The sequence below is a fragment of the Paramacrobiotus metropolitanus genome, unplaced genomic scaffold (assembly GCF_019649055.1).
Source record: "Paramacrobiotus metropolitanus isolate TYO unplaced genomic scaffold, Prichtersi_v1.0 Parri_scaffold0000027, whole genome shotgun sequence".
NCBI classification, from domain to species: Eukaryota; Metazoa; Tardigrada; class Eutardigrada; order Parachela; family Macrobiotidae; genus Paramacrobiotus; species Paramacrobiotus metropolitanus.
In genome coordinates this window covers 397,134-421,253 of record NW_026570247.1, presented here as the reverse complement: position 1 = coordinate 421,253, position 24,120 = coordinate 397,134, and the positions used below count along the sequence as shown (strand labels likewise).

The 24,120-nt window shown below is 44.4% G+C and overlaps 3 protein-coding genes across 5 annotated transcripts; 2 read left to right on the top strand and 1 right to left on the bottom strand.

Moving 5' to 3' along the window:
* Positions 1 to 4,662: 4,662 nt before the first annotated feature.
* Positions 4,663 to 8,548, top strand: LOC129587972 (glycolipid transfer protein-like). The gene is made up of 6 exons (XM_055481955.1): positions 4,663 to 4,927; positions 5,013 to 5,071; positions 5,142 to 5,291; positions 6,011 to 6,112; positions 6,579 to 7,079; positions 7,895 to 8,548. The coding sequence occupies exons 1-6, from the start codon at positions 4,831 to 4,833 to the stop codon at positions 8,078 to 8,080; spliced, it is 1,095 nt and encodes a 364-aa protein (XP_055337930.1). The 5' UTR covers positions 4,663 to 4,830; the 3' UTR covers positions 8,081 to 8,548.
* A 1,153-nt stretch (positions 8,549 to 9,701) lies between these two features.
* Positions 9,702 to 12,905, top strand: LOC129587898 (serine protease 44-like). Its single transcript, XM_055481844.1, has 6 exons — positions 9,702 to 9,989; positions 10,332 to 10,541; positions 10,641 to 11,262; positions 11,762 to 12,024; positions 12,130 to 12,287; positions 12,561 to 12,905. The coding sequence occupies exons 1-6, from the start codon at positions 9,893 to 9,895 to the stop codon at positions 12,714 to 12,716; spliced, it is 1,506 nt and encodes a 501-aa protein (XP_055337819.1). The 5' UTR covers positions 9,702 to 9,892; the 3' UTR covers positions 12,717 to 12,905.
* Positions 12,844 to 23,854, bottom strand: LOC129587897 (transcriptional activator GLI3-like). Of its 3 annotated transcripts, XM_055481843.1 has the most exons (12): positions 20,500 to 20,608; positions 20,379 to 20,438; positions 19,104 to 19,353; positions 18,804 to 18,936; positions 18,097 to 18,230; positions 17,883 to 18,029; positions 17,461 to 17,658; positions 17,106 to 17,378; positions 16,609 to 16,871; positions 15,652 to 15,816; positions 14,568 to 14,837; positions 12,844 to 14,251 (listed from the first exon to the last, which is right to left on the bottom strand). In XM_055481843.1, exons 3-12 carry the CDS (start codon positions 19,144 to 19,146, stop codon positions 12,941 to 12,943), a joined length of 2,937 nt encoding a protein of 978 aa, XP_055337818.1. In that variant the 5' UTR covers positions 19,147 to 19,353; positions 20,379 to 20,438; positions 20,500 to 20,608; the 3' UTR covers positions 12,844 to 12,940. The 3 variants fall into 3 exon arrangements, with proteins under 3 accessions (XP_055337818.1, XP_055337816.1, XP_055337817.1); XM_055481841.1 differs by lacking the exons at positions 20,379 to 20,438; positions 20,500 to 20,608 and adding an exon at positions 23,511 to 23,854; XM_055481842.1 differs by having other exon boundaries at positions 20,379 to 20,633.
* Between the last annotated feature and the right edge of the window lie 266 nt (positions 23,855 to 24,120).

The window sequence follows — 24,120 nt, the reverse complement described above, 5'->3', positions numbered from 1 at the left end:
AACCAGATCCTGAGCGAACCGGCTGACAGATCGCGCGTTATTAAACTTTTTCGCGAAGCGTTTGAGAACGATACAGCGCTGACAGACGTGACGGATTGTTGGCGGTTTCACCTGCGCACCGAAGCCAGTGGCTGTATGTTTGTGGTCGCCGGTGTCGGACCGAGCGCGGATTCGCAACAGATGACCATTACGAAGCTGTCGACAGTGCTGGAGAGGCATCTAGCCACCCGGGCTGATTTGCTGCCGATTAATTTTGAGGATGGCTCCAACAAGCAAATCAGTATTTATTCAGCAGGTGGGTGTTGATAGGCTGTCCTCTTGCATAACATTAACCTTTCGCACTGCCTTTTACTTCTTCATTCCGTGCACTAGCTTATCCCGCAATGGTCGCATGCTATGCGGAAATTGTAACGCGATTACCGCACTAGATGACCAAACCTGCTGAATCGGTAGAGTGGGAATATGCTCTGGACTCCGTAAGTAATACGGAAACTACCGACTTTCGCTAGGTACAAGTGGATCGCCGTGCCTAAAAACTTTCACCGAAACCGAAATAATCAGGAAGTTTCCAAATGTTTAATCACCAAACTGAACGAACACCGCAAACAGAACAGAACGAGAATGAAATGAACTTCGTCCTAAGCCACAGTCACACCGACCTTTCAGCTAGAAAAAAATTCACAGGTTTAGTTTTAGGAACTGCAGACTGATTAGTAATCATTTAGCTGAACCAGAATCGCTGATGAACTGACGATCAAACGAGTTAGATAAGAACAGCGAGTCGTAACAGAACAGACAACACGTACTTCACAGAACGTGCATATTTCGCTTACTGCCTTATATGGGCTCCCCTTATATTACTCTCCCTTATCTGGGCTCCCGAGCAATATGAGCAACCCTCTATATCGGCGGTTACGTTACTACTCACAATTTTGCAGCTGTTATCAGTGTTATGACTGTATGAAAATTTAGATTTATTTAAAAAACTTATTTCGCCAGTACTTTTGCAGCATTGAGTGTATTTTAATTTAATTAAGATATATATAGATAATAAGATATAATTAAAAAATATATAGATAATATAATTATATAAATATAATTCGGATGTGAAATTTCGGAATTCTTTGGTGAGCTCACTTGTAAATCCGGTTGAAAGAAGTAGAAAAGGGTTCTGCTTAAATCCGATAAATAATTTGACGGGTATTGCTCACTAGCCGGGGGCCCAGATAAGGGAGAGTAATGTGAGGGGAGCCCATATAAGGCAGTAAGCGAAGTACACATAATTATGTGATAGGCTAAAATGCATTAAGTATGTTATCTCCGAAAATCACATTCAGTTCGTAGACATCTCACAGATCCTAGGAATTCAGGCATGTACGAGACCACTACGAGTATTCAAATTTTTATTGTGCAATCTTTTCGAACTCGAGAAAATCATGACGCAGGAAATCAGTCGCAAATTTCCTCCCATTTTTGCCCACGCGAAACCGTGAAAACAAAAAAAAAACAAAAGCGTCGTGCACGGAGTGAAGGCTAGGTAGCTCAGGAGGTTGTGAACGCAGTGGTCACCTGTTTTTATTATAAGCCGTAAATGTTTATTCATATTCCCGCACATAAGTGATAATTTTTAATTAATTTTAGATTTCCGAATGGAGCACTCCTGTTCCGGGGCCGTGCTATCTAATCTGCCGTACTGGATCTTCACTGAAATCTTTTCCTACCTGGATCTGCATTCAGTGATGAAGCTCAAACGGTAATTCAGTGCACAGCGTTTCTTCCGAGCTTCGGCTTATCCCAGCCATAATTACCAATAACTGGTGCGCTTTGAACAGAGTGTGCCCATTATGGCGCGAACTCCTCAACCGTCCCCACACCACCGAGCACGTCCGCATATATTTGGACAGTCTGACCAAAAAAACCACGTCCGACAACTACAACTGCTTTAGAGCGACAGCACTCCTCACGCGCACCATCACCGCCGCGACCCGCAGCTTGACGATAATGACGCGCTCTCTCCGCGATCGTTCGCTATTTCTGCTGCTCTTGTTGGAGGCCATGGAAGCCGTGAACGTTTTCCTGCCCCTGATCGTCCTGAAGGATTTTATCATGGACAGCTGTGAATGGATTCTGTGCGAGGAGAAGTTCCACCTGGATCATCCCATCATGACCGATGTCGTCATGTTGGAAAATCACTGTGAACGGATTGTGCTGCACAACTGGACAGTCAGCCATCTCTTTGGCCGACCCATGTACGAAATCTTTAACAAGTCGGAATTCAGTATGCACTACCTGCCACAGAGGGAAAGGAATTTAATGCGGCATCTGGGATGGGACCACGAGCTGACCATTGATAAGTTGGAGATCACGGTGCCACGAGTGGTTTTGGACTGCCGCGAAGGCCAGCCGGAGATGGTCAGTCGATTCATGTGCGCTGCTAACAACAGATTTCCGCCGGTTACCCAGGAAATGCGTGCAAAGGTCAAGGCGATTTATGCGCGTTGGACGCGCGACCTGTTCTATCGGTCTCAATGGGATAGAATTCGCAGCTACCTATCATTGTAAGTCTTGTTCGCTCGATAGCTCTTCTCGTCGTAAGAATTGCCCGTCTTACAGGTTCAATGGTTTTTACCCCGACGGCACACCGAGATCATGGCGGGCCGTTAATTTGGCGCGCGTGGATCCGCTCGAACTGAGCAAACTGGCCGTCTACGGGATCACTGAGGTGTTCATGACTGAAGCGTAGCCGCCCAGCCCGTGTAGCCATGTAATTATAAGAATGACAAATACTCCTCGCCTCGAAACCCATATTTGCTCGCTGTTCGGCAGTTAACGCCGCCGTAGGAACCGAGGCATTCGTGAATCATGATCATTGCCGCATGGAATAAACTAAAGAAAGCGTCTGCTATCGTTATAAATTGTGGTTAACTAATTTTGTCTGCGACCTGAGCCATCAGGCGACATATTGCAATACTCACCTATGTGGAATATTATTGGGGTTCGAATGTTTTTGATGTGTTCACTGTCCAGTAACGTCTTAAGAAACGGCATGCAATTTTTGCCTTCTGCGATACATCGCCTTGCTTTACATTACGGAGTTAATAATTTTATCGGTAATTTCTGCGTAATTATCAAACCTATGGCACGGTTAGTACACGTTAAATTTTTTTTTCCGGGCATGTGGTCGGCCTTGTATCCACAATATCCTGCCGTATCGTCCACGTATCCTTTGTATGACCTTTAAATTTTGTACTGTTTTTTGAGTCACTGCCCTATCGCATTGTATCTCTTCAGTATCCTTTATGCAGGCCCGTCTTTAAGGGTGGGCGCACTGGCGCGCCCCCCCCCCCTCCCGGAGGGAGAAAGCGGGAAAAAGGTGTGCCGGGAGCTGGCGCAACGAAAATTACAATAGAAAAGCGTAGAAAAGTGGCTTTTTGAGCCACTTTTCTACGTTTTTCCTGAAATTTTCGGCCATTTCCCAACTGGCGCAGCTGGCGCGAGGTTTTGCCCACCCCCCTTCCAAAAAAGCTAAAGACGGGCCTGCCGTTATGTATCCCGAATGTATTCCACAACCCGTAGGAAACCTCAGAAAACTTACTCCGGATACCTGAAAGATACACGACGGATACCGTAAGGATACTGATATCTTCACTGATAACTTCCTCGCTACATTCAGGAGGATTCATGAAAACTACGTAGAGGTGGTGACCGTGTGATACGGTGGCCGATACCATGGCTTTCGAATGGTGATACGCATGCAAACACCATTTTTGATTAGTATTCTGTAGTCTGTACGTATTGCGAATATTGTTAAACGTAGTCATTTTTTACACGTATTTAGAGCATCCCATATAGGTACATATGCAGTAACCTCACGCGTTTGGTAGTATCCTTCCTGTAACGCGTGATTCGTATAATCTGTATCCCATTTAGTTTTCTTAGGTTTCTTCAGTTTTCTTATTTTTCTTGTGTTATTGCATATGTTTTCTTGTTGGTTGGCTGGTTGGTTGGTTGTTATCCTTGTGTGATCCATACATGTGGAGGATGCGTAAAGGATACTGCACAGCTAGATACGGTAGTACACGGCACTGAATGAAAATAATCATAAAACTGTAAGGATTCGTTGTTTGATGCTGAGTAATACGCGATGCTTTTTAGACATTTGAAAGACATAAATATATATTCACACTTTGCTGAGTTCGAAAAAGTTTCCACTTCGCATATGTGCGATTGAGTAAACTTGGTTTTGTGGTTTTATTTCATCCACAACTCTCCAAGCGGATGTTGCACTAACTGCACATACGATTTTCACGCTCATGTACGCACTACACAGATCCTTTGACTATACAATGTCAAACCACGATGGCATTTGTTGATTCGTAACTCGCTTACAGTTACAGACGATAGCTGTCTATTAATTTCCATGTGCCTGTCCCATTGGTAGACGGGCAACTTGGTAATCGGTGTTCCAGAAAAAATAATTCTAACATTGTGCGATTGGCGCTGTACTGTAGAGCAGCCAGTACCAGCCACCAACTTCCGGCTGTCTGTAAACTGTAATGTAAAGTCGTACGGCATCCAACCGCCCGCGGACGCTACATCGGTGCAGAATTGCAGATCGTCCAATGCTGCGCTGCACTTTACACGTTGTAACACGTTGCAACTGCAGAGCAATATCCGTTCGTAATGATTCAGATTGTAGTGCAGATTGCTGTTAAAATTCGCTGTTTATTGCGATCAAGCTTTTTTGACGGCTGAACCATTACTCTGATTGTCGTTGTTGTGAAATCTGATCAGTGTGTTATACGAAAGATTGTCAGTGTGGAACGGGACATGAAGCACTCCTCGGTAGCGGAGAAGCGCTGCGCCAAGACGCAGAACACCAAACACACGGAGCATTCCTCCGTCTGGCATGCCTTCCGTCTGCACTGTACGCTCTTCCCCTAATTTCACATCCCATTATTTCTTCACTATATGTTCGCAGAATCTAACGGGACGCTGTTTGTCGTTCGCAGTTAGCAACAGCGCCAGCAAACGGCCGGGCTACGTGGAGGGACCGTGGTTTGTGTCGCCCGTAGGTGTCGCTACTTTTAATCCTTCCAACTGCAACAAAACTTGTTCGACGCTTGATCTTCTATCTGTAGACCGCGCTCTCCGCACGGGCGGCCGCCCCTCACCCCTCCACATCGCAGGATACTCCGGCCGCCTCCTCCCCTGGCAAGTCCCCCAAGAAGGCCTCGCGTTCCTTCCCCGCGGGACGCATCGAAGGACCTTGGTTCTCCACACAACAACAGGTACTGTATCTGGCAGATTTTCGTCGACTTTTCATTCCGTTTGGACTTTCTGCAGCGTTCGGTGCTTTAACCACAATCAGTGTTGTTTACGCTTAACCTGAGCACTGTTGCAGCTTCCCGTTCGATTTATTACCGAGGTCTTGTTTTTCTACGTTTTCTGCTTCCAGAATATGCATTTTATCGTTTAGAATAGTTTCTGCGATTTTAGTGCAATTTTTCCTAATAGTAGCAGTATAAATTAATTTTGTTGTTACGAAAGTGGTTTTGTCATCAAAAAGGAAAAGATGAGGAATTTTCTTATATTCAAAAAACTTTCCTAATAACATTCGCTTTACACTGCCGCACCGAGCGGTTGCAACTGTTTCAAGCCGTGAAAATCAGAGAATTTCCTTCGTGTTTCTCCAGTGCTCTAACCTACGCGATTTAAAAGAAAAGTCGTAAAAAAATTGATAATTATAATTATAAAAAATTGATAATCAGAATACTATTTTATGAATAATTATCACCGTTTCACAGCAACAATTTCCACACGTATCATCAATAATAGCTACGTGGCGTAAATTGACTAAATTCAGTCCAGATTTTTATTTATACGAGAGCGCTGATCTGTGAGCTTCGGGCTGCGGCAGTGGATGATTAGGACAGCTGCTGGAGTTTTTCTAATTATACTAAGTATTATTATTCGATCGGAGTGCGTGACGTTGGCGTGTGCTGCGCAGGCGTTGGAGAGTGAACTGCGCGAGGCCATCGAGAATGCTGACGAGGAGGAGGAGAGGGCCTGCGGCGGGCCGCCGCTGCACCCGCCCGTCGACGACGACACCGTGAGTTTTTCTGGCAGATGCTTTTTACTTTAAAAATATCTGTATTTTATCCTATCATGTCGCGTGTATTTTTTATTTATTTTATTATGTAGCATTTATTTTGTGCAATAGCTCATCTAGTATGACACAGTCGTTGACAAGAACTCATAAAACTAATATACGAGATAAATCAAAGAAAAAATGCAAATAAATTTAGATATTAATCAACAAAATGTTTATGAATGAGATAAAATTAACGAAAGTGCACACGCATAAATGGACAATGTAAAATGCACATTACGACGCGTACAAATAAGTGTAAACAAAATTTCTTCAGTGCAGATAATTATGAATGCGTAGTGGAAATAACAGAAAAATTAATAAGTGAGCGCCCAGTAATTAATACCAATCAGTCTAAATTCAAGAAATAATATAAAATAAATAAACAAAAAAGACGAAAATTTAAATGAACGATTTTCCCGCGTAGCTGGACATCCCGTCGTCCTGCTCCTCCCCCACGGCCTCCCCGCCCCTTCCCCGGCACCCCAACGTCTTCTCGCACATGCCCATGTCCTTCCCGCGCGTCCCCATCGACCCCGCGGACCGCATCAGCACCCCCGAGTTCCTGGAGGCCTGCCGGCAGATGCTGACCATCCTGGAGCTGCTGGGCGGCCGCGCTCTGGCCCCCGTCAAGGCCGACGTCCTGGGCAACGTCGGGAAGTTGCAGCGCGCCGCGGAGGAGGCGCCGGAAGTGGGCGGCACGGTGCAGGGCCTGTTGGAGGGGGAGATGCAGCGGCACGGGATTGTGGAGGGGCAGTTGACGGCGGCCAGTGATGCGTTGATGTGGCTGAAGCGGACGTTGGGGTTTGTGGCGGAGTTGTTGAAGGAGCTGCTGGAGACGGAGGCCGAGCCGCGGGAGTGCGCCGGGCGGGCGTATAAACGGACGCTGCAGCCGCAGCATAATCTGCTGGTGCGGACCGCGTTTCAGGTGGGCATGCGCCGGATGTTGACTGCACCGGTCATAGTCAAGCATTCTTTTATAATTTGGGATAAATTTATTTTTTAAGAACGTATTTTAGATTTATTTTGACTTTTGTCAATGGAAAAGAATTAGATTGTTAATGAACTTGTTTTGTAATAATTTTGCTAATTTGAAAAAGTATCTCTTATTTTAAGAATTTATTAGATGCGTGTTTTTTAACGTGGAAAAGGATTTATTTCTTTAGAATTTATTTTGTATTTATTTTTTGAACTAAAATAAATTGGAATAAAAATTGAATTTAATAGGCAGCTCAGTAATTTAATTAAAACAGTAACTAATATTGAAACCTCGAATTTATTTTGAACCTGGATTTATTTAGACGGGAAATTGAAAGTTCAATAAAGATATTAAGCAGTTAATCGGAGTAACCGGAAATTAAATCGAATTAAGACAATCTAAAAAAATTAAATTGAATTTTTGGAAACCTTAATTGAAAATATGACTGGCAATCGGCATAAAAAATTAAGGACCTAACTAAACCGGAGCGAAGTTAAAAAATAAAATGGAAAACAAAGTGAAGACATTCGTTGCAACTTGCAACTACATAAATGAGAGAGCACAAAATTAAACTGTGAATGTTAATGTTAATGATTGATTCCTGGATTGGATTTTGAAGTAAAATAGTTTTCACAAAAAGATAAAAGATCACTGTTAAAAATTGTAAATAATTCTGAAAATAAATTTTTTTTTTATTTATAATGGATTTTTTTTTAATTCTGAGCCCTATTCATAATTGAAAAAAACTGCGTTGGCATTGGCAGGTGGCCATGTACGCGTTGCCGTCGCGGCGGGACTTCCTGGCGGCGCTGCTGTACGGCCGTGACAAGGCGGAGGACGCCGCGGCCGTGCGCGAGCTGCTGGACAGCGCGGCGGCCTACCACGTCGCGCTGCACCGCCTGGTCAGCATCTTGGACGCATTCTACGCCCGGCACAAGCTGCCCAGCTAACCAAAAAAATATTAAAAAAAGTTATTAAAAATATAAAAATGAAAAATCATTGATTTGTTTCTAGTTTCCGTGGATGGTGTCCGCTGTTGTTGTTGTGTGTGTGATTTGTGATGCTGCTTGTGTGGCGTTGAAAGGAACAATCAACATGTCCCGGCTGTGTACGGAGTGGTGAGATTTTTCCATTTAAATGATCTGTTTTGTGCAGAAATGTGCGCCGCTGATGTTATATAAATAATAAAAAACATCGTTATACCGCTGTTAATTAGATTTTGGCGACGGTAATGATTTTATTTTTATTTTACTTACCTTTTTTTAATTTTATGGTGGCATTAAGTGATTCCGTTTTATCAGAATGGTATTAATTTTATACAATACATCTGTTGGTGAAGAATGTGGGCCGCTGATGTTATATAAATAAAAAACATCATTATACCGGTGTTGATTTTATTTTTTGCCGCGGCTGATGTGTCGGTGGAGTCGTAGAGGGTGCCGGCCGCGGGGCATCCGTGGCCGCGTTCATTTTCTCACATTTACGCTAAAGATCAATAAAATGCAGGAAAATGGCTATGTGCGGAGATTATCGCTCTAATTGGATCCTCTTGCGTAATCATGACACTGCATCGCACTGAGAACACCGAGTAACACCTGCCCACTCATAATTATTACCAGGTGTTTGTAAATATTGGCAGTCGAAAGAACAGTTAATCTACAATAATATACACGACATTATTGTCCATAAAGTTAAAAGAAATTTCAGTTTTTATTATTACACGTATTGGTTCTAGTTTTAAACCGATAATAATGTAAATAATTCTCACAAATCGAGCGCAAATCACAAAATTATGCCGAATACGTTCTTCGAAGTTCGAAGTAGTGAAACTGGAAACATACTGGTATAAATAATACTGGCAAATAAACAAAAATAATAAAACAAATCAAAAATAAATTCATAGTTAATAAATAATAAAATAATTCGACAATAAAACGAATAAAAAGCGCAAAAATAATAAATAATACAAGAAAATAAATTAAATAAATCCAAAATAAATAATTAAATAAATAAATTAATTACATTATTAATTAAAATAATCGAGAATAACTACGTAGTTGGTAAATTATAATTCATAGTAACAGATAATAACTGGAATGATGAGATAAATCGAAAATAAATGTTTCGTTTACCCTGTACGTGCTAATTCAATAAATGAATGGTTATAGCCAGAGAGTGTTTTAAATCGATAATAACAGATGGACGTTTACATTTTCTCAGTCAATAATGAATAAGAATGGTCAGGATTATTATGTACAATATCATAGCTTCCGTGTCGAATGTATAGTACGCATATACACGGTGTGTAAAGGATCTTATGTAAAGGATTTCCCGCATGAACGGATCTACCGGTACACCGCGGTGCCGGGTGCGTAAATGACACCAACACCGAAGAAAACTGAAAACTGATTCAGAACCAATTCTGGCACGCGCCAAGAGAAATTCTTAATGGCAAATGGGTATACTTGGCCGGCGATTGGCCGTGATTAGGCCGATCACTGGCGGTCGGCCGCCATATAAACTCCACCGCCAACATCCAGTCGGCAGTTGCTGGCTTTTATATGGCTCTTATCCAACCCGGTGTATATCTGTATGTACATTTATTATATACACCGAATTGATCCTGAATTGATCCTGAATTTCGTTCCTAATGTACACTCGGTAATAAATCCCTTTGATCTGCGACTGGCGGTTCGTTTCACCAACCGCAAGTCTTTCAGTTTATCGGTGGAGCGCGCGCAGCGAGACAATTGTATACTGAAATGTTGCCGGTAAATTATCCGGTTTTTGCACGGAATATGTTCCTTTACTTGTGTTTGACTGTACTGTTTATCAGCGTGTGCCGGGTTTTGGCTGACGGTAAGAAAATATTTTTACTTCTAAGCAAAAATAACACTTAAAAGTAAGAAATAATTACAGGAATTCTGAATGATAACGATAAGCTAATAAAAATATGAATAATAATGATTACTTTTAGAAATTTTTTATTTGCATTGTTATTTTTAAAAAAATTAAAAGTATAAAATATTAAAAAAATCAAGCTGAAAATAATCTGAGTAATGTTCCCAAAATATGTATATTGTAATGCAACTACATATATAAAAACTAGAGGAAAATTCGAAAAGTTTTCAGTAATTATGCAACTTCATTAATATTTTCTGGTTACCACAGTAAAATAATAAAGCTCTATAAAAATCACAGACGACGATGGCTCCTTTGTGTGGAGCAGCAGCAGCGCCTCCAACAAGCCCAATTCGCGCTCCAAAGCCCGCGTCATGGTGGGCCGCAACCGCCTCAGCTCGCCCCGCAACCGCGGCCTGTTGGACGAGCTGTTCGGCGGCAGCAGCACCTCCCTGGAGAACAACTTCCTCACCATCCAGAGCAGCAACACCAAGATCACCCAGACCAACGGTATGTCTGCGCCTCCCTTAAAGGTCACGGGTTCCTAAGCCCTAGCTGGGAACCCTCCTAAAGGTCACGCGGATCATGAGCTATGGTTTGGTCGTATAGGTCTCCCGCCGCAAGCCGCTTTCGCCCCGAACCTGGCTCCCAACCCTCTCCCCGACAACTGCGAGTGCGTGGCGCCCAACGATTGCCGAGACATCTCCGGGCTGGCGCGGAGCACCCGGAGGTTCCAGCAGAACTTCTGTGCCATTGGGACGGTCCCGTGTTGTGCTGATCAACGTCCGGGACCCGGGCCGGTGGTCGGCGGGGGTCCGGGCTTCGTCGGAGGAGGCCCCGGGATCGGTGGAGGTGGTCCTATCGTCACCGGAGGTGGTCCGGCCATCGGCGGCGGCGGTCCCGGGTTTATCGGCAACGGCGGTCCGGGTTTCGTCGGCTCCGGTCCACGCCCCGTTATCACCAACGGTGGACCGCCTCCCCTCCCCGCCGGACCCCGCCCCGTGCCGATCGGCGGCCCCGGAGGTGGCCAGATCCTGCCGATGGGGCAGTGCGGCCGCAAAGGCGGGAATCCGTTGGCGCGGGTGTTGGATGCGGAGATGCCGGAGAACGTGGCGGAGTTCGGGGAGTATCCGTGGATGGCCGCCATTCTCCGCCGCGACCTGACGTATGTGTGCGGCGGCGCCCTCATCGACGTGAACCTGGTGGTTACGGCAGCCCACTGCGTGGCCAAGTGCGTACTCATGATTGTGTAATTCATTCACGCTGCCAATTATATAATATAATATATGAACGATATATATGCCGCTTATTACTTAACCCGGCAATTATCAACGCGGAATTAACCATGCGCGCGATATTATATAAAGCCGACATTGACACTGACTAATACAGCGCTAACTTCCGGTTGTATTTTCATACTCTGCATTTTCATTTGTATTTTGTTATTTATGTCAAGAAACTTGTATATGTAATGTAAATATATATGTAAAAATATGTATGTAAAAAATATATATATATGCAAAAATATGTATATGTAAAATATATAAATGTAAAAAATATATACGTAAATGTTTATATATATATATGTTTGCATATATGTTTACATAGTATGTAAAAACTTTATATGTTAAAATTTTATAAATCTAAACCGGATTTGTAATTTTTTTATTTCTTTTTCATTTTTATTTATTTACGAATTTATTTTTTATTTTGTTTGGGTTTTTATACAGGATGAAGTTTGAGCCGTTGATTGTGCGGCTGGGAGAGTTCGACGTGTCCGAGACGCAGGAGCCGCCGTTCCAGGACATCCCGGTGCGCAGCGTCATCATCCACGCCGGCTACCACTCGGGGACGCTGCGCAACGACATCGCCATGCTGGTGCTGGACGGGATGGCCGCCTTCAACGGCTACATCAAGCCGGTCTGCCTGCCGCCCCCGGGGGATCTCGCCGGGGCGCCCTGCACCGTCACCGGCTGGGGCAAACACCGTCCCGGTAATTATTATACGTGGAATAAAAAAATTAAAAATTAAACGTATATTAAATTCCATTTTGATTAATTCAGTGTAATTTGGGAATTAATGACAACTGCTAATTCAGGAGCACGATTTTCGCATATTTTACGGGAAGTGGACCTGCCGGTGATCGGCAACGGGCAGTGCGAGAACATGCTGCGCCAATCAGCGGAACTGGGGCCGGATTTTAATCTGCATCCCAGTATGCTGTGCGCCGGACTGCCCGGCAAAGACGCCTGCTCCGTAAGCGACCTCCATAATAATGTTGTAATATTTTTTATTTTTTCTTATTTAAGGAGCATTAATTATAAATATTTAAATACATTAGTTAAAAATAAAAAAATAGTTAAAAAAAATAATGATTAAAAAAATAATTAATTACTAATTAATTAATTAACAATGAGTCAGTGTTAATTTTGTTTTATTTAATAAAATAAAAGATTTATTGGATTCGAAGATTTATACGGGTGATTTGACATTTAATGGTGATTATATATATTTTCAATGAATTTTCAGGGCGACGGCGGAAGTCCGTTGGTGTGCCAAGTGGACGGCGCCTGGCGCTTGGTCGGCCTGGTGTCATGGGGCATCGGATGCGGCCAGTACCCGGGCGTGTACACCCGCGTCAACGCCTTCGTCCCCTGGATGATGGACCTGGCGCAGCGCAACTAACCAACCCAACCCGGAAATCAACCGGCAACCGGCGCTTATATAAACGCCGTAAATTGCACTCACTCTGTTGTGATATATACGCGTCCCAAAATGCTTCCGGCTACGCTGGCGTAGCCCACTGATTTGTAACTGAATTTTATTTCTCTGCCCGCCAAAAACAACAACAGATTAAAGCTTGTATGCGCATTGAGCCAAAAAAAAAGAAATTAAAATAAAAACAAAATTCATTGGACCATTTTGTACAGTTCGTTCTCGTAGTTCAGCGTCGACATGAGCGAGTGCATATCGTTCATCACCATGTTGTCGCCGGCGTAGAAAGTGTTCCCGCCCGGGTAGTGGGCGTCCATCCCGGTGGTGCTGGTGACCTGGTAACTGTCCGGGGACCCTTCCGTTAGCGGTCGACCCCCTCCGGCGTCCGGGAGGGGCACCACGGCGCCCCGCCGCTGCCGCTGGTGGCTGGCGGTCTGGTACACATCCGGCGCGTAGAATTCCGGGGGTTGGGAGGGACGCCGGGGCTGCTGGTACACCTCCGGCGGCCCGTGGGAGAAGGAGGCGCTGCGCCCGTACGGCGGCGGCGGGGGGTACCCGTGGCCGGCGTAGTTGGGCTGGATCTCCGGGAGATCGTCCCCGGTGTCTTCCTCGACCAGTCCGAGCTCCCGCGCCTGGCGGGCGCGCTCGGCGACCTCGTGGAGGTGGCGGATCATGTCGTCGGGGATGTGGAGGGCGTCTTCCCGCGGGAAATGGTCTCCGGGGTCCCCGGCGCACAGACTGTTGTGGCGCTGGAGGTTGCGGCGGGTTAGCGGCTGGATGCGGGCCGGCGCGATGGTCCCGGTGGGTTCGCTGGCCCGCCGGAGGCCGTGGTACTGCACCGGCGGGGTCCAGGCCGCGGTGTCCAGGGTCCCGGTGCGCGGGGGCGGGGCCTGCACCGCCCAGCGCTGCTGGCGCATCTGGATCTTCTGCTGGTAGAAGGAGCGGTTGGGGACGATGGTGGGCTCGCTGGAGCGCCGTGAGGACCCCACCGAGATCGGGTCGTACGGCTGGCTGGTCGCCGAGGCCTCGCTGACCCGCCGGCTGCTCATGTCGGACGCCGGGAGACTAGAGTAGAAGGTCCCGATGCTGGCGGCGCTGTCGCGGCGGCAGGTCAGCGGGGGACCCGGCTCCGGCTCCCCGGAGGTGTAGTACTGCGGCCGGGGAGGTTCCGGGAAGGTGTGCATCTCGGTGAAGCGCTGGTTGAGGTCGTGGATGTTGAGGGGACCCGCCGGGGCCGTTTTGCATGGGAGGCGGCGGGCCGGAGCCAGGCGGGGCGCCGGGAGGACCTCCGGGCCGTAGATGGCGGCGCGGATGTCGCTGGCCATGTCGGCGAAGGGGTCCGCGTCCATCTCGTTGTCCACCTCGGCGATTGGTGCGTTGCTGCGCATTGGGTGGCCGCGGGTCAGCACCGGGTGGTGGAAGTCCGCCAGACTGGCGGGACTGTCCAGGGAGCAGTTGGTGAAGGTGCTCGAGGGGTGCGAGTAGCTCGGCGACAGCTCCACACTCTGTAATGCAGTTTTATTCAGCAATTTTATTTAACCCTATTATTTCAAATTTTATTAAGGAATTTTTTATGCCACGCGGTTTTCTTTACTTTGCTTTATTTTCTTTACCAATTTTAATTTTTTTGCAGTTTTATATTTATATTTCATTGCCCTATCGATTTTATTACACAATTTAATTTTATTTAAATTTATTACTTCACTTTAAATTTAATTTGTGGTATAAACTTCAATAAAACTGACAAATTTTTAATTATTTTATTGTTGAATTTCACAATTAAAACTTATTTTTTACTGGACACCGGCAAAGGTCACCCACCTCCTGTTTGACATGTCCCCGCGGGGTGCTGGGCTCGCTGCCCGACCGCCCGGAGCTGCGCGTGTCGTCGGCGAAGTGGCGCGGCGCGAAGTGCGCCGGCGGCTCGTCGGCGTCGTGGTCGCGGTGGTGGCGGCCGCGCGGCACATCGTTGCCTTTGTGCTTCTTGTTGGCGAAGTGCTCCGGCCCGTGGACCGTCTTGACGTGCTTGCGCAGCGAGCTGGGGTCCGTGTAGCGCTTGGTGCAGCCCTCCACTTTGCAAAAGTACGGTTTCTGCAACACGAAACACCGTCTGCCTTGACTGACAACACATCGCCGGAAAAGGTCAAACCCGTACTGCGCAATGCACGCCCAAAAAATGAGAGAAAAATAAAAATAAAATGGCGGAAAAATTCAATAAAAATAGCAATCAAAATCAATATAATTCCAAAAAAAAAATGTTTGTCAATAAAAATGTATTTACAAAATAGTTACACAACTTGTATCTATTAACTGCTGATCTGATAAATTATACGAGATATATACTGTACGATAATTATAGTAGTCTAACTAATTATGGAATTATTGGTTGAAATATATACCGTATTGGTTGAGAAATTTTTATACGAACAATTTTGATTAATTGCCGACTTTCTGTGCCAATATTTTCCGGAGCGGACTGACACCAGTTGGCAGTCGGTTAAACTAGAATAATTACAAAGACTAGTCTTTGTACACTATTTAGTTTACGGCTTGTTTTCGTCAGGTCTATGGAAAGTCTGTAACCAAAATGTTACACGATTCTGATTCGCACATTTTAGGGGGGTGGTTTAGCACAGCACAAGCATCAAGTTACACAAAGGAAGATACTGTAAGGGACTATCTATAACTACGTTCCCGAAAATTCGTTCTGTACGTAGTTTGTGTGTGGTCCCTAACTATACCATTAATTACAAAATTAATTTATAGTACACGAATAATACGTAATTTGCACAGCGAGTCCGCAACGGAATGTTTTCGCTGACTGCGAAGCAGACAAGAAAACGCCACTTCGTGTTTTTCTGAATGGTTTACATAACGCTGTGTAGGATGTGTAACAATTTTGTACCTGGTTGGAATGTGTACGGTTCTGGTGTTTGGCGCGGTCGGAGGCGTTGGTGAAGGCCTTGGGGCAGTGCTCGAACTCGCAGCGGTACGGCCGGTCGCCGGTGTGGCTGCGTTCGTGCGTCTTCAGATTCTCCAGCCGCGAGTACGCTTTCGGACAGCCGGCAAACTATCCCACAACGCACATAACATCACTGCATTTATGACATTTCATAATAAGCAAAAACACAAATAAACTGGAAAGCAGAAATACTACGCTCGCCATACGACAGGTTGTCCGAAAATAATTACAATGTAACGTAAGAAAAAGGCTGATTTATGGAAATTTTCAGGAGATTTCGTAGAATAAACTGAAAAACGAAACAATTGAGTGATATAATAAAATCCGTATAAACCAGGAAGATATAACCCAAATTGAACAACTGATGTACTGCGGACATGCGTAAAACGGCCAGAGAAAGTCAGTTTCTTCAGTTGTACAGACTACAGATGTAAGAGGTAACACTGCAACAAGAAATCGAAAAAATTTCGCATATATTCGGACAAGTACTTACTATAGTGTGAGGAGGACTGGTAACCTACCGTTTGACGTCATCACTCTCGCACACACGAGAGGGCGGCTGCCATGGCGACAGATGCGCGTTTTTTACGGTTTTTGTCAGTTTTCTCAGCATATTTCTTTTCTCTTCTATTTCTAGCCTCTCATGTTTGGTTTTCTAAATTCAATATGATCTGTTAAAATATCAGAAAGCTTCAGAGGAGAAAGGAACTGAGAATATCTTTAAAAAGGGACAATAAAATCTGTGGGCCTATGGTAAGCAATAGCAGAGCAGTGCATTCTGTATGCGACAGTGATGACGTAGTCGACCGTTGCAGAGTCGCTTCCCAGTCCTCTACCTATAGTAAGATCTTGATTCGGACTAAAACAGGCATCTGAGTAGTTGTTTCTACCAGTACGTACCTTGCATTTGTGCGGCTTCTCGCCGGTATGTCGGCGCATATGCACCACCAGCATGTAGTGCGCCTTGAAGGGTTTCTCCTCGCGGACGCAGTCCGTCCAGCGGCAGACGAACTGCTTCTTATTGGTCGGCAGATGGTCCTGGTTGACGTGCTGCACCAGGGCGCTGTTGCACTGGAACTCCAACTGACAATTTTCCCAGCGACACCGCGTCTCCACCGGCTCCAGCTCCTCACCGCCCGCGGCCGGCGACCGCATCATCGCATCTACAATTTTCAAAATAATTAAACTGAAAATTATTTACTAAATATTTTTAAAAAAGGTCAAGCTTGTTTATAATTATTCTAGTATTATATATATTTTTAGTAATTTATTTAGCATGCATTATTATTTTATAATTACTGTAATAAACATTTTATTATTATTTTGTTTTATATTTTTGTTATTAGAATATTGTAGTTGGTCTTTAACATTAAGGGAATTTTTTGAGGGGCGGTTACCGTCGTCGTCCTCGTTGCCGCCGGTGCTGGACTGCGCCGATTCCCGGGTGACCTTTTCTGGCTTCCGCCGCGGACTGACGGCCGGGACACTGCTGGAGACCACCGGCTGGAGGGGGGCGGCCGGGAGGTACGGCTCTTTTTTGGACGGCTTCTCCGCCGCCTCCGGGAGGTCGGTCTTGGAGGGCGCCGGCGGGCAGAAGGCCGAGGAGAAGGCCTGCATGTACTGCTGCATGCGCACGTGATCCAGCGCCAACAGCGACGGACTCAACGCGCCTAAATTATTTTCAGCGTTTAATAATTGATTTTTTTAACCATAAAAATTTTTTTGATCATTTTTTAAACGATTTTGACGGACCAGCAGCCAAGTGTCCATAGGTGCCGCTAGCGGAACTGGAACACCGCGAGCGATTCCCGCCGGACAGCAACGAATTCGGCGACATGCGGATGACGGTGTTGAGATCGAAGTCGGCGGCGTAGGGCGACAGGGAGAGCGGCCGTTTCCGGCCGATACGACTGAGCGATTCCGGCCGCGGTGTGCTCAGACGGGATCCACCTGTACAACAATAGGTCACTCGCTTGATTAGCCCTGTCTAAGAAATCTAAGAAACCTAAGAAATCTAAGAATCACATATATATCTCTCTCGCTTGATTAGCCGCTTATACACAACCTAAGGAACACGTATATATGTACATCTCTCGCTTGATTGGCCGCGGTTCGAAGGAATCTAAGAAAGCTAAGAAATCTAAGAAACATTGTTATGACTTCTAAGCCCTTACCCTCCGCGGTGAAGGGCAGCCCGATGCTGGGCGTGACGCTGGCCGGGTGCAGGCTGAAGACATCGGGCGGGGCCGCCGCACTGGCTGCCGCCGCCGCGGCGGCCGCCATAGCGGCTTGCCGGGCTAAGAAATCCGGGGAGATGGGAACTGTTCAAGAGAAAGAAGGTTGGTGTATTAGAGTGCAGTGTGGTGGAAGAAAGCAGGGTGAATGTACCGCGGGGGTCGATGGGCAGGCCGCGCTGCAGCGACTGCAGCCGGTACATCTGCTCCCACATGCTGTAGCGGTAGGCGGCGCTGGCCGCGTCCGACATCGGCAAACGACCTAGGTCGCCCAATAACGGACTTCCGCTGTTTGAAAAAAAAATTAGCCGGATTATTTTCAGCTAAAAGAAGAATTCTTATTTATACATGAACAGTTTCACTCGTTATAAATGGATATTCGAATTGTTTTAGCAATAGTCATTTCTTATGTTAATTTTAGCTGCACATCTATTTAACGTTGACTGTTTTAAAATAAAGATTTTAATTATTAATAATTCTTTTTTCGCCACTTCACTTATTTGAAACCATTTTTAAATAAGCGTTCACTAAAATCAAATCAGATAATAAACCTTAACATAGTTTGCAAATCGGCATTAAAGTAAAAGATAATTAAACTAAAATGAACGATGCTCTTACATTGAAATTATTAAAAAAAAATAACTATTGATGTAAGAAAAAAACGGCAAATTTTGTTTATATTTAACTGTCCTTAAAGGCCTTTTTTAACAATGATCTCATACATCACTTCGATTTAAAAAAAGAAATCCATAATAAATAAAAACAGAATTAAAAAGGCGGTCTTTTCGTTATTACTGAACCTGGCACTTCTTATCACTTTTTACAAAAAAGTAATAAAAGTTGTTTACTACTATTTTGTACCCGGAAATGCCCATTAAGCGCGCCTGATCCCAGGGCGAGGCGTAGCGCGCCGGCTCCAGTCCGCGCGGATCCATCGGCGCCGACACCGGTTGGTGCAGCGCGAAGGCACTGGGCGACATGGGGAAGGGATACCCTGCCACATTCCGCATTATACCACCACACGGCATAGTGATGCGAAAACATTTTGTCGCACTTAACACTAATCACCCGCCACCACTCAATGGAAACGGTTATTTTTCACACACACACAACTATCCACCACCGCTTCCGGCCGTCGGCTATTCGGCTATCTGTGCTTACCGTAGGGGGAACCGGTTCCGCCGGCATGCGTCCGCGGATCCATGACGCGCGGATGATGATTATATTTGTGTTTATATATACGCAGAGGTTAGATGCGGATGATGATGATGATATCGGCGTTGGGGCTAATTGCGCGGATGCCCACAGCGACGGATAGTGATTTCGGCTTATCGGTAATGGAGCACTTGTCCCGTTTTCCACTGGCTCCTGTCCGGCATAATTATCCAAAATGGCTAATTGCCGGTATGACCTATCGATAGAGGATGATTTAACCGTCATCGTTAGACGCCTTAAATGGTGCCGTCTAATGATACTGACCACGGTTAAAATAATTTCTCCTGACAGCCACGAAAACATTTCTATTTAAAATACAGTTCCATCAAGCGCCGGGAAGAATTGCTCGCCGGGAAAATAAATACAACAAAAATACGCAATCAAATTTTGTCGGTCTGTAAATGCTATACTAGTAATACGTGGAAAATGCTAAAACGTCTAAATCTGTTAAAATAAATAAATGCAATAAACAGAAATTAGAACAAAATTTCAAATTAATAAAAGCTGTAAATATTATAAATGTAAGTATTATTTAGATATTATATACGTAAATATTATAGCGATGTACATATTATAAATGCCAAAATCTTTGCTATATGATATATAACATTATCAAAACGCCATAATAAATAAAACCAGAAAACAAACTTTAAATAAAACCGGGAAATACTAAAAACATAGGAAAGCATGCATTTTTGAAAATGTTAAATCCTCTAAAAAATGATAATAATTAAAAAGCAAATTTGAAGTTAAAGATAAACGAAATAAAATGCAAAAATCGAAGCGGGCACTATTACCGGCAATAAAATCAAGAAACAATTCGGGAAAAATTGGGCAAGCTGCGAACATGACCCAGAAAAATTCCCCTCGGCGCGTCGCCTGTCTCGTGAATGAATAGCACGCAACAAGTTGTACAATCCCTCGTCGAAAGTGCATTCACAACGAGAGTGTAGCGTTTGGTAAAGTGAAGTGGTCAGCTGCGGGGAAAAATGGGCTGCTGGCAAGCTCGTTAGCTAATCTGTCCCATCTCCCGTCTGTTGTGCCTCTCACTCTCCACTGACCACTCACTCTCTCGCCGCTGCATCTGATCAGTTTATCCAATCCATCCATCAGCTACCGAAGATGGCTCTATTTTATAGCCAAGCAAAACGCCAGCCATTGTTATTGTACTTATCTATATAATAATATATCTTCTCCATCGAAGACCGGCCGTTTCCTAACCTGTTTCAGCCTAGGCGCGACAAAAGCGCAGGAGAAACGCGCAGCATCATAATTCCGCGCCTGCATCTGTCAAACATCAGGACGGGCATTTGTCGTGTATATCATTTTTCCCGTATAATACCTCAATGCCAACGTGGTAATTTATCCCCGGTTATGGCGTGATGGTATGCGCCGCGGAGCCGGCGATTATTCCGCGCGCTTACGCGTCAATTACACACTCTCACACATTATCAACACAATTCTCTCTAATCCCCAATCCGAATACACCCAACACTTTCTACCGGTTTTCGAAAAGCCATCTTTTCGGTATATTTATACGCACGTGTCCTGCATTTTCGCCCGAACGTTGTTGATATTTATATAAAGGTCACGCAGACACTAGAATTCATTACATACGTGCCTAAAACTTCTTCCAGAATTCTCGATGTTTATATAAAGGTCACGCAAAAGATCTTTCTTGTATATATAAATTTTATAAAAAAAAATTAAAATGTATATATTTTTTTCTTTTTTCTATATGTTAGATATTTTTGAAAAAATTGTTGATTCACACAGGCGCTCTTTTCTGCATATAAATGTTTCCTAATTTTTTTCCAATTATGATTTCATATTATATGTTTTATTTTTTAATTTACCTGTATATAATTTTCTGGTTGGTGTTTATGTACAGATCACGTACACGTTCTTTTCTGTATTGTATAAACGTTACAAACGTGTGTGACGAGGAAAAGACACGTGCACGTGTCTTGATATTTCTACGGAAAAAAATCATTAAAAATGCCCATGTTTATGTAAAGGTCACGCGCACGATTTACGCGCGGCACGCAGCAGTGTTATGATAAAGGTCACGTACACAACCCGCCAACACGGATTAGCATTAAACGCGCTCAACCTTGACCGTGCCAAGAGCGCTGCGCTGATACCGGCATCGCGCGGTAATTATTAGCGACTTGTTGCTGCTGTTCTGCTCCTCTCCTGTCTGCTGATTGTGCGCGGGACGTAATGTTTATGACTGTTATGACGCGCCTTCTTTCAGGGGACGACTGGAATATATGTGTATTTTACGAGTTGTGCTGATGGATTCGATTAAATTGTCTCGGATCTATCAGGCGCAGTAGCAGCACAGCAGAATGGAACTGGTTGTAATGGACACTGGCCAATCTTAATGCGCCATCGCGGATCATTTCGAGACGCACGGGGAGCGTTAATGCTGTACACTACGCCTGGTGTAAAGTGTACAGTAGTCGGCGCGTGGGAATTCTCATCAAAACAGGATGCTGCCGGGGAAAGCTTTTTGTAAATAAATCTCGGTTTGGAAGATGCGCCTGAGACGGAGGAAGACATTAATTTCCCTCAATTGTTGTCTTTTCGACATGACGCCTTTATCAAATATACACACATGTAAACGATCACGTAAATTCGAACTGAAATGCATGAAAATTTAAAGATTTTTCTAACCGCTTCCAAAATATAAATTAGCACTAATTTTTCCATAAAAGAAAGAAGGCAAACAGTAAGCAAATACAGTTAATAAAACAAGCATGATCTGTTGAAGTGTAAACATAAATACAGATAAAAACTCTACGAAATAAATTTGTATTAATTTTTCCATTTAAGAAGAACAGACACAACACTATATTAAAATACAAACAACATGAAAATGTACATATACAAATAAAAAAATAAAAAAAATTTTATTATATTAAATATTGTATTTTATTTTACAGAGTATTTTATTATTTTTTGCCGATTACACATTTTGAAAGAATTTATTTTGCAAGATTAAAATTTTCATGTTTGCTGGAATCAAGCGTCTCTCGGCATAATTCATTGAGGGCAGAAAGCAAGGTCTCTTTTTGCTGGTTTGGAGATTAAAGACTGACCGTTTCAGAAAAGACAAAACACCATAAAAACCCAGCGCGTCTACCACGAATAATAGTCAGCGCTGGTTTGCAGGAGGAAAATTGCTAATTTCGCCCGATGGGTGTAGTGAGAAAAGAAAGAAACACAGTTGGAAAGGAATGTTGCCATGGGATTATACGGTATTGAGGGAATATTGTCTGCTGCGCTGCTGCGGAGCCGGCAATTGTGTGCTCCCGGTGTGGATAATGGCCGGTGTCGGATAATGGCTGTCCGTGGTCGTAGCGTTTCCCACAGCAGCCAACACTAATCGACATGCAGCGGCTCATTAACCGGGCTACCTAATTATAATTGGCCCAACGGCTGCTGAACAGAGTAGCCAGCTTAAATCCAATGCTATACACAACTGCTCATCCGCAAAAACGCCCAAATTACCATTTTGCTCTCGTTTAATTCTTCTACGCGATTATTACACGAAAAACACTGTTTAATTAAACTGACATCTTTAGCGGACTTAATTAACTATGTAACCAGTATGTAACCAATTAAACAACCGTTGAAAAAAAATTAACCGAACCGGTGGAAAAAATGGATTTATGAAATTTTGATTAATTAAATCAATTTTAATGGGGTAATTGGATTAAAATCGGCGTTGGGTTTAATCAGGCGGCCGCTGCAATAAAATCGACGCGCGTGCGTTTGAGCTGTTGAGTCAATAGTGGCCCGGCATCGGGTGTTTATTTACAGTCAGCATCAGCTGCCGCGTCCGTATTAACAGCCATTAATGAGGCATATTAGCCGGTTGTTCACCAGGTAAAACGGTTTATGATGCCGGTTTTATCTCTCCATCAATTATTCACGCCAACATGCGTGGCCAAATTAAATCTCCACGCATTGCTGCAGCTTAAGAAATAATTATGTACATTATTTATTAAAAGAAATTGTTAATTTATTTTATTTTTATTAACTATAAGGTTATTTATTCTGTAAGCAGTTTAATGTAGTGAATTGCTGGCGTTGATTGGCAATAAATTAAATAGAGTGAAGGCTTGAATGGGACGAAATCAGCTTAAATAGTTTGATCAACGTCTGCGCGCCGTAAAGAATCTAAAGACCGTTGTGGTCCAGCTTAATAAACAGTTGACAGAAAGTAAACAGCGCGCGCTGTTTGATGCGAAAAGGTAACACTCCCGCATACAATATAAATTCCACGTCTTAGAGACGCGGTTGTGTACACAGGAGCAGTGTACATGTGTTAACCGGTGTATTTACCTTCATCAGCCACTCCAACTCCCATTCATCGCTCCTTGACAAATCCGCAAACACACCACTCGATTAGCCCGATTACCTCTCGCAGAACCCGGAAATCAAATTCCGCACGCACACTCTGCTTCTGGAAAACGCGCGACTACTTGTTGCGTGCGTTGGAGCACGGAGTGAGGAAGAAGAAAAAGTCGAATGCCAACACACACACACACACCGTGTTGACCGCAGATGAACTGGATGCAGTAGCGCGCGATGCGTTATGGAGTTGAGTGAAAATGCGTAGGGTAATCCAATCCGTGGGGCTCATTAATGCGCCTGATGATCATTAGCCCGTTGTGTATGGTGTTCAGACGCACGGAGACAGATAAATCACGACTGGCCTTTCATCAGACGCGGGTTGAATACCGAATCAGCATTTTGGAGAAAGTATGAAAGAAGCAGCCCGGGGAAGAAGAGGCGTCATGTGAAAACTGGCCAACAGAATTCTTACACGGACGCATCAAACAAAGACGGTAGGGAGACACTGCGCCGACAGGAGTGTGCTCACACAGATATACGCAGAGACACAGGCACAGAGAGAGGCAGCCTTTGCACAGATACAGACAGAGAGAGAGAC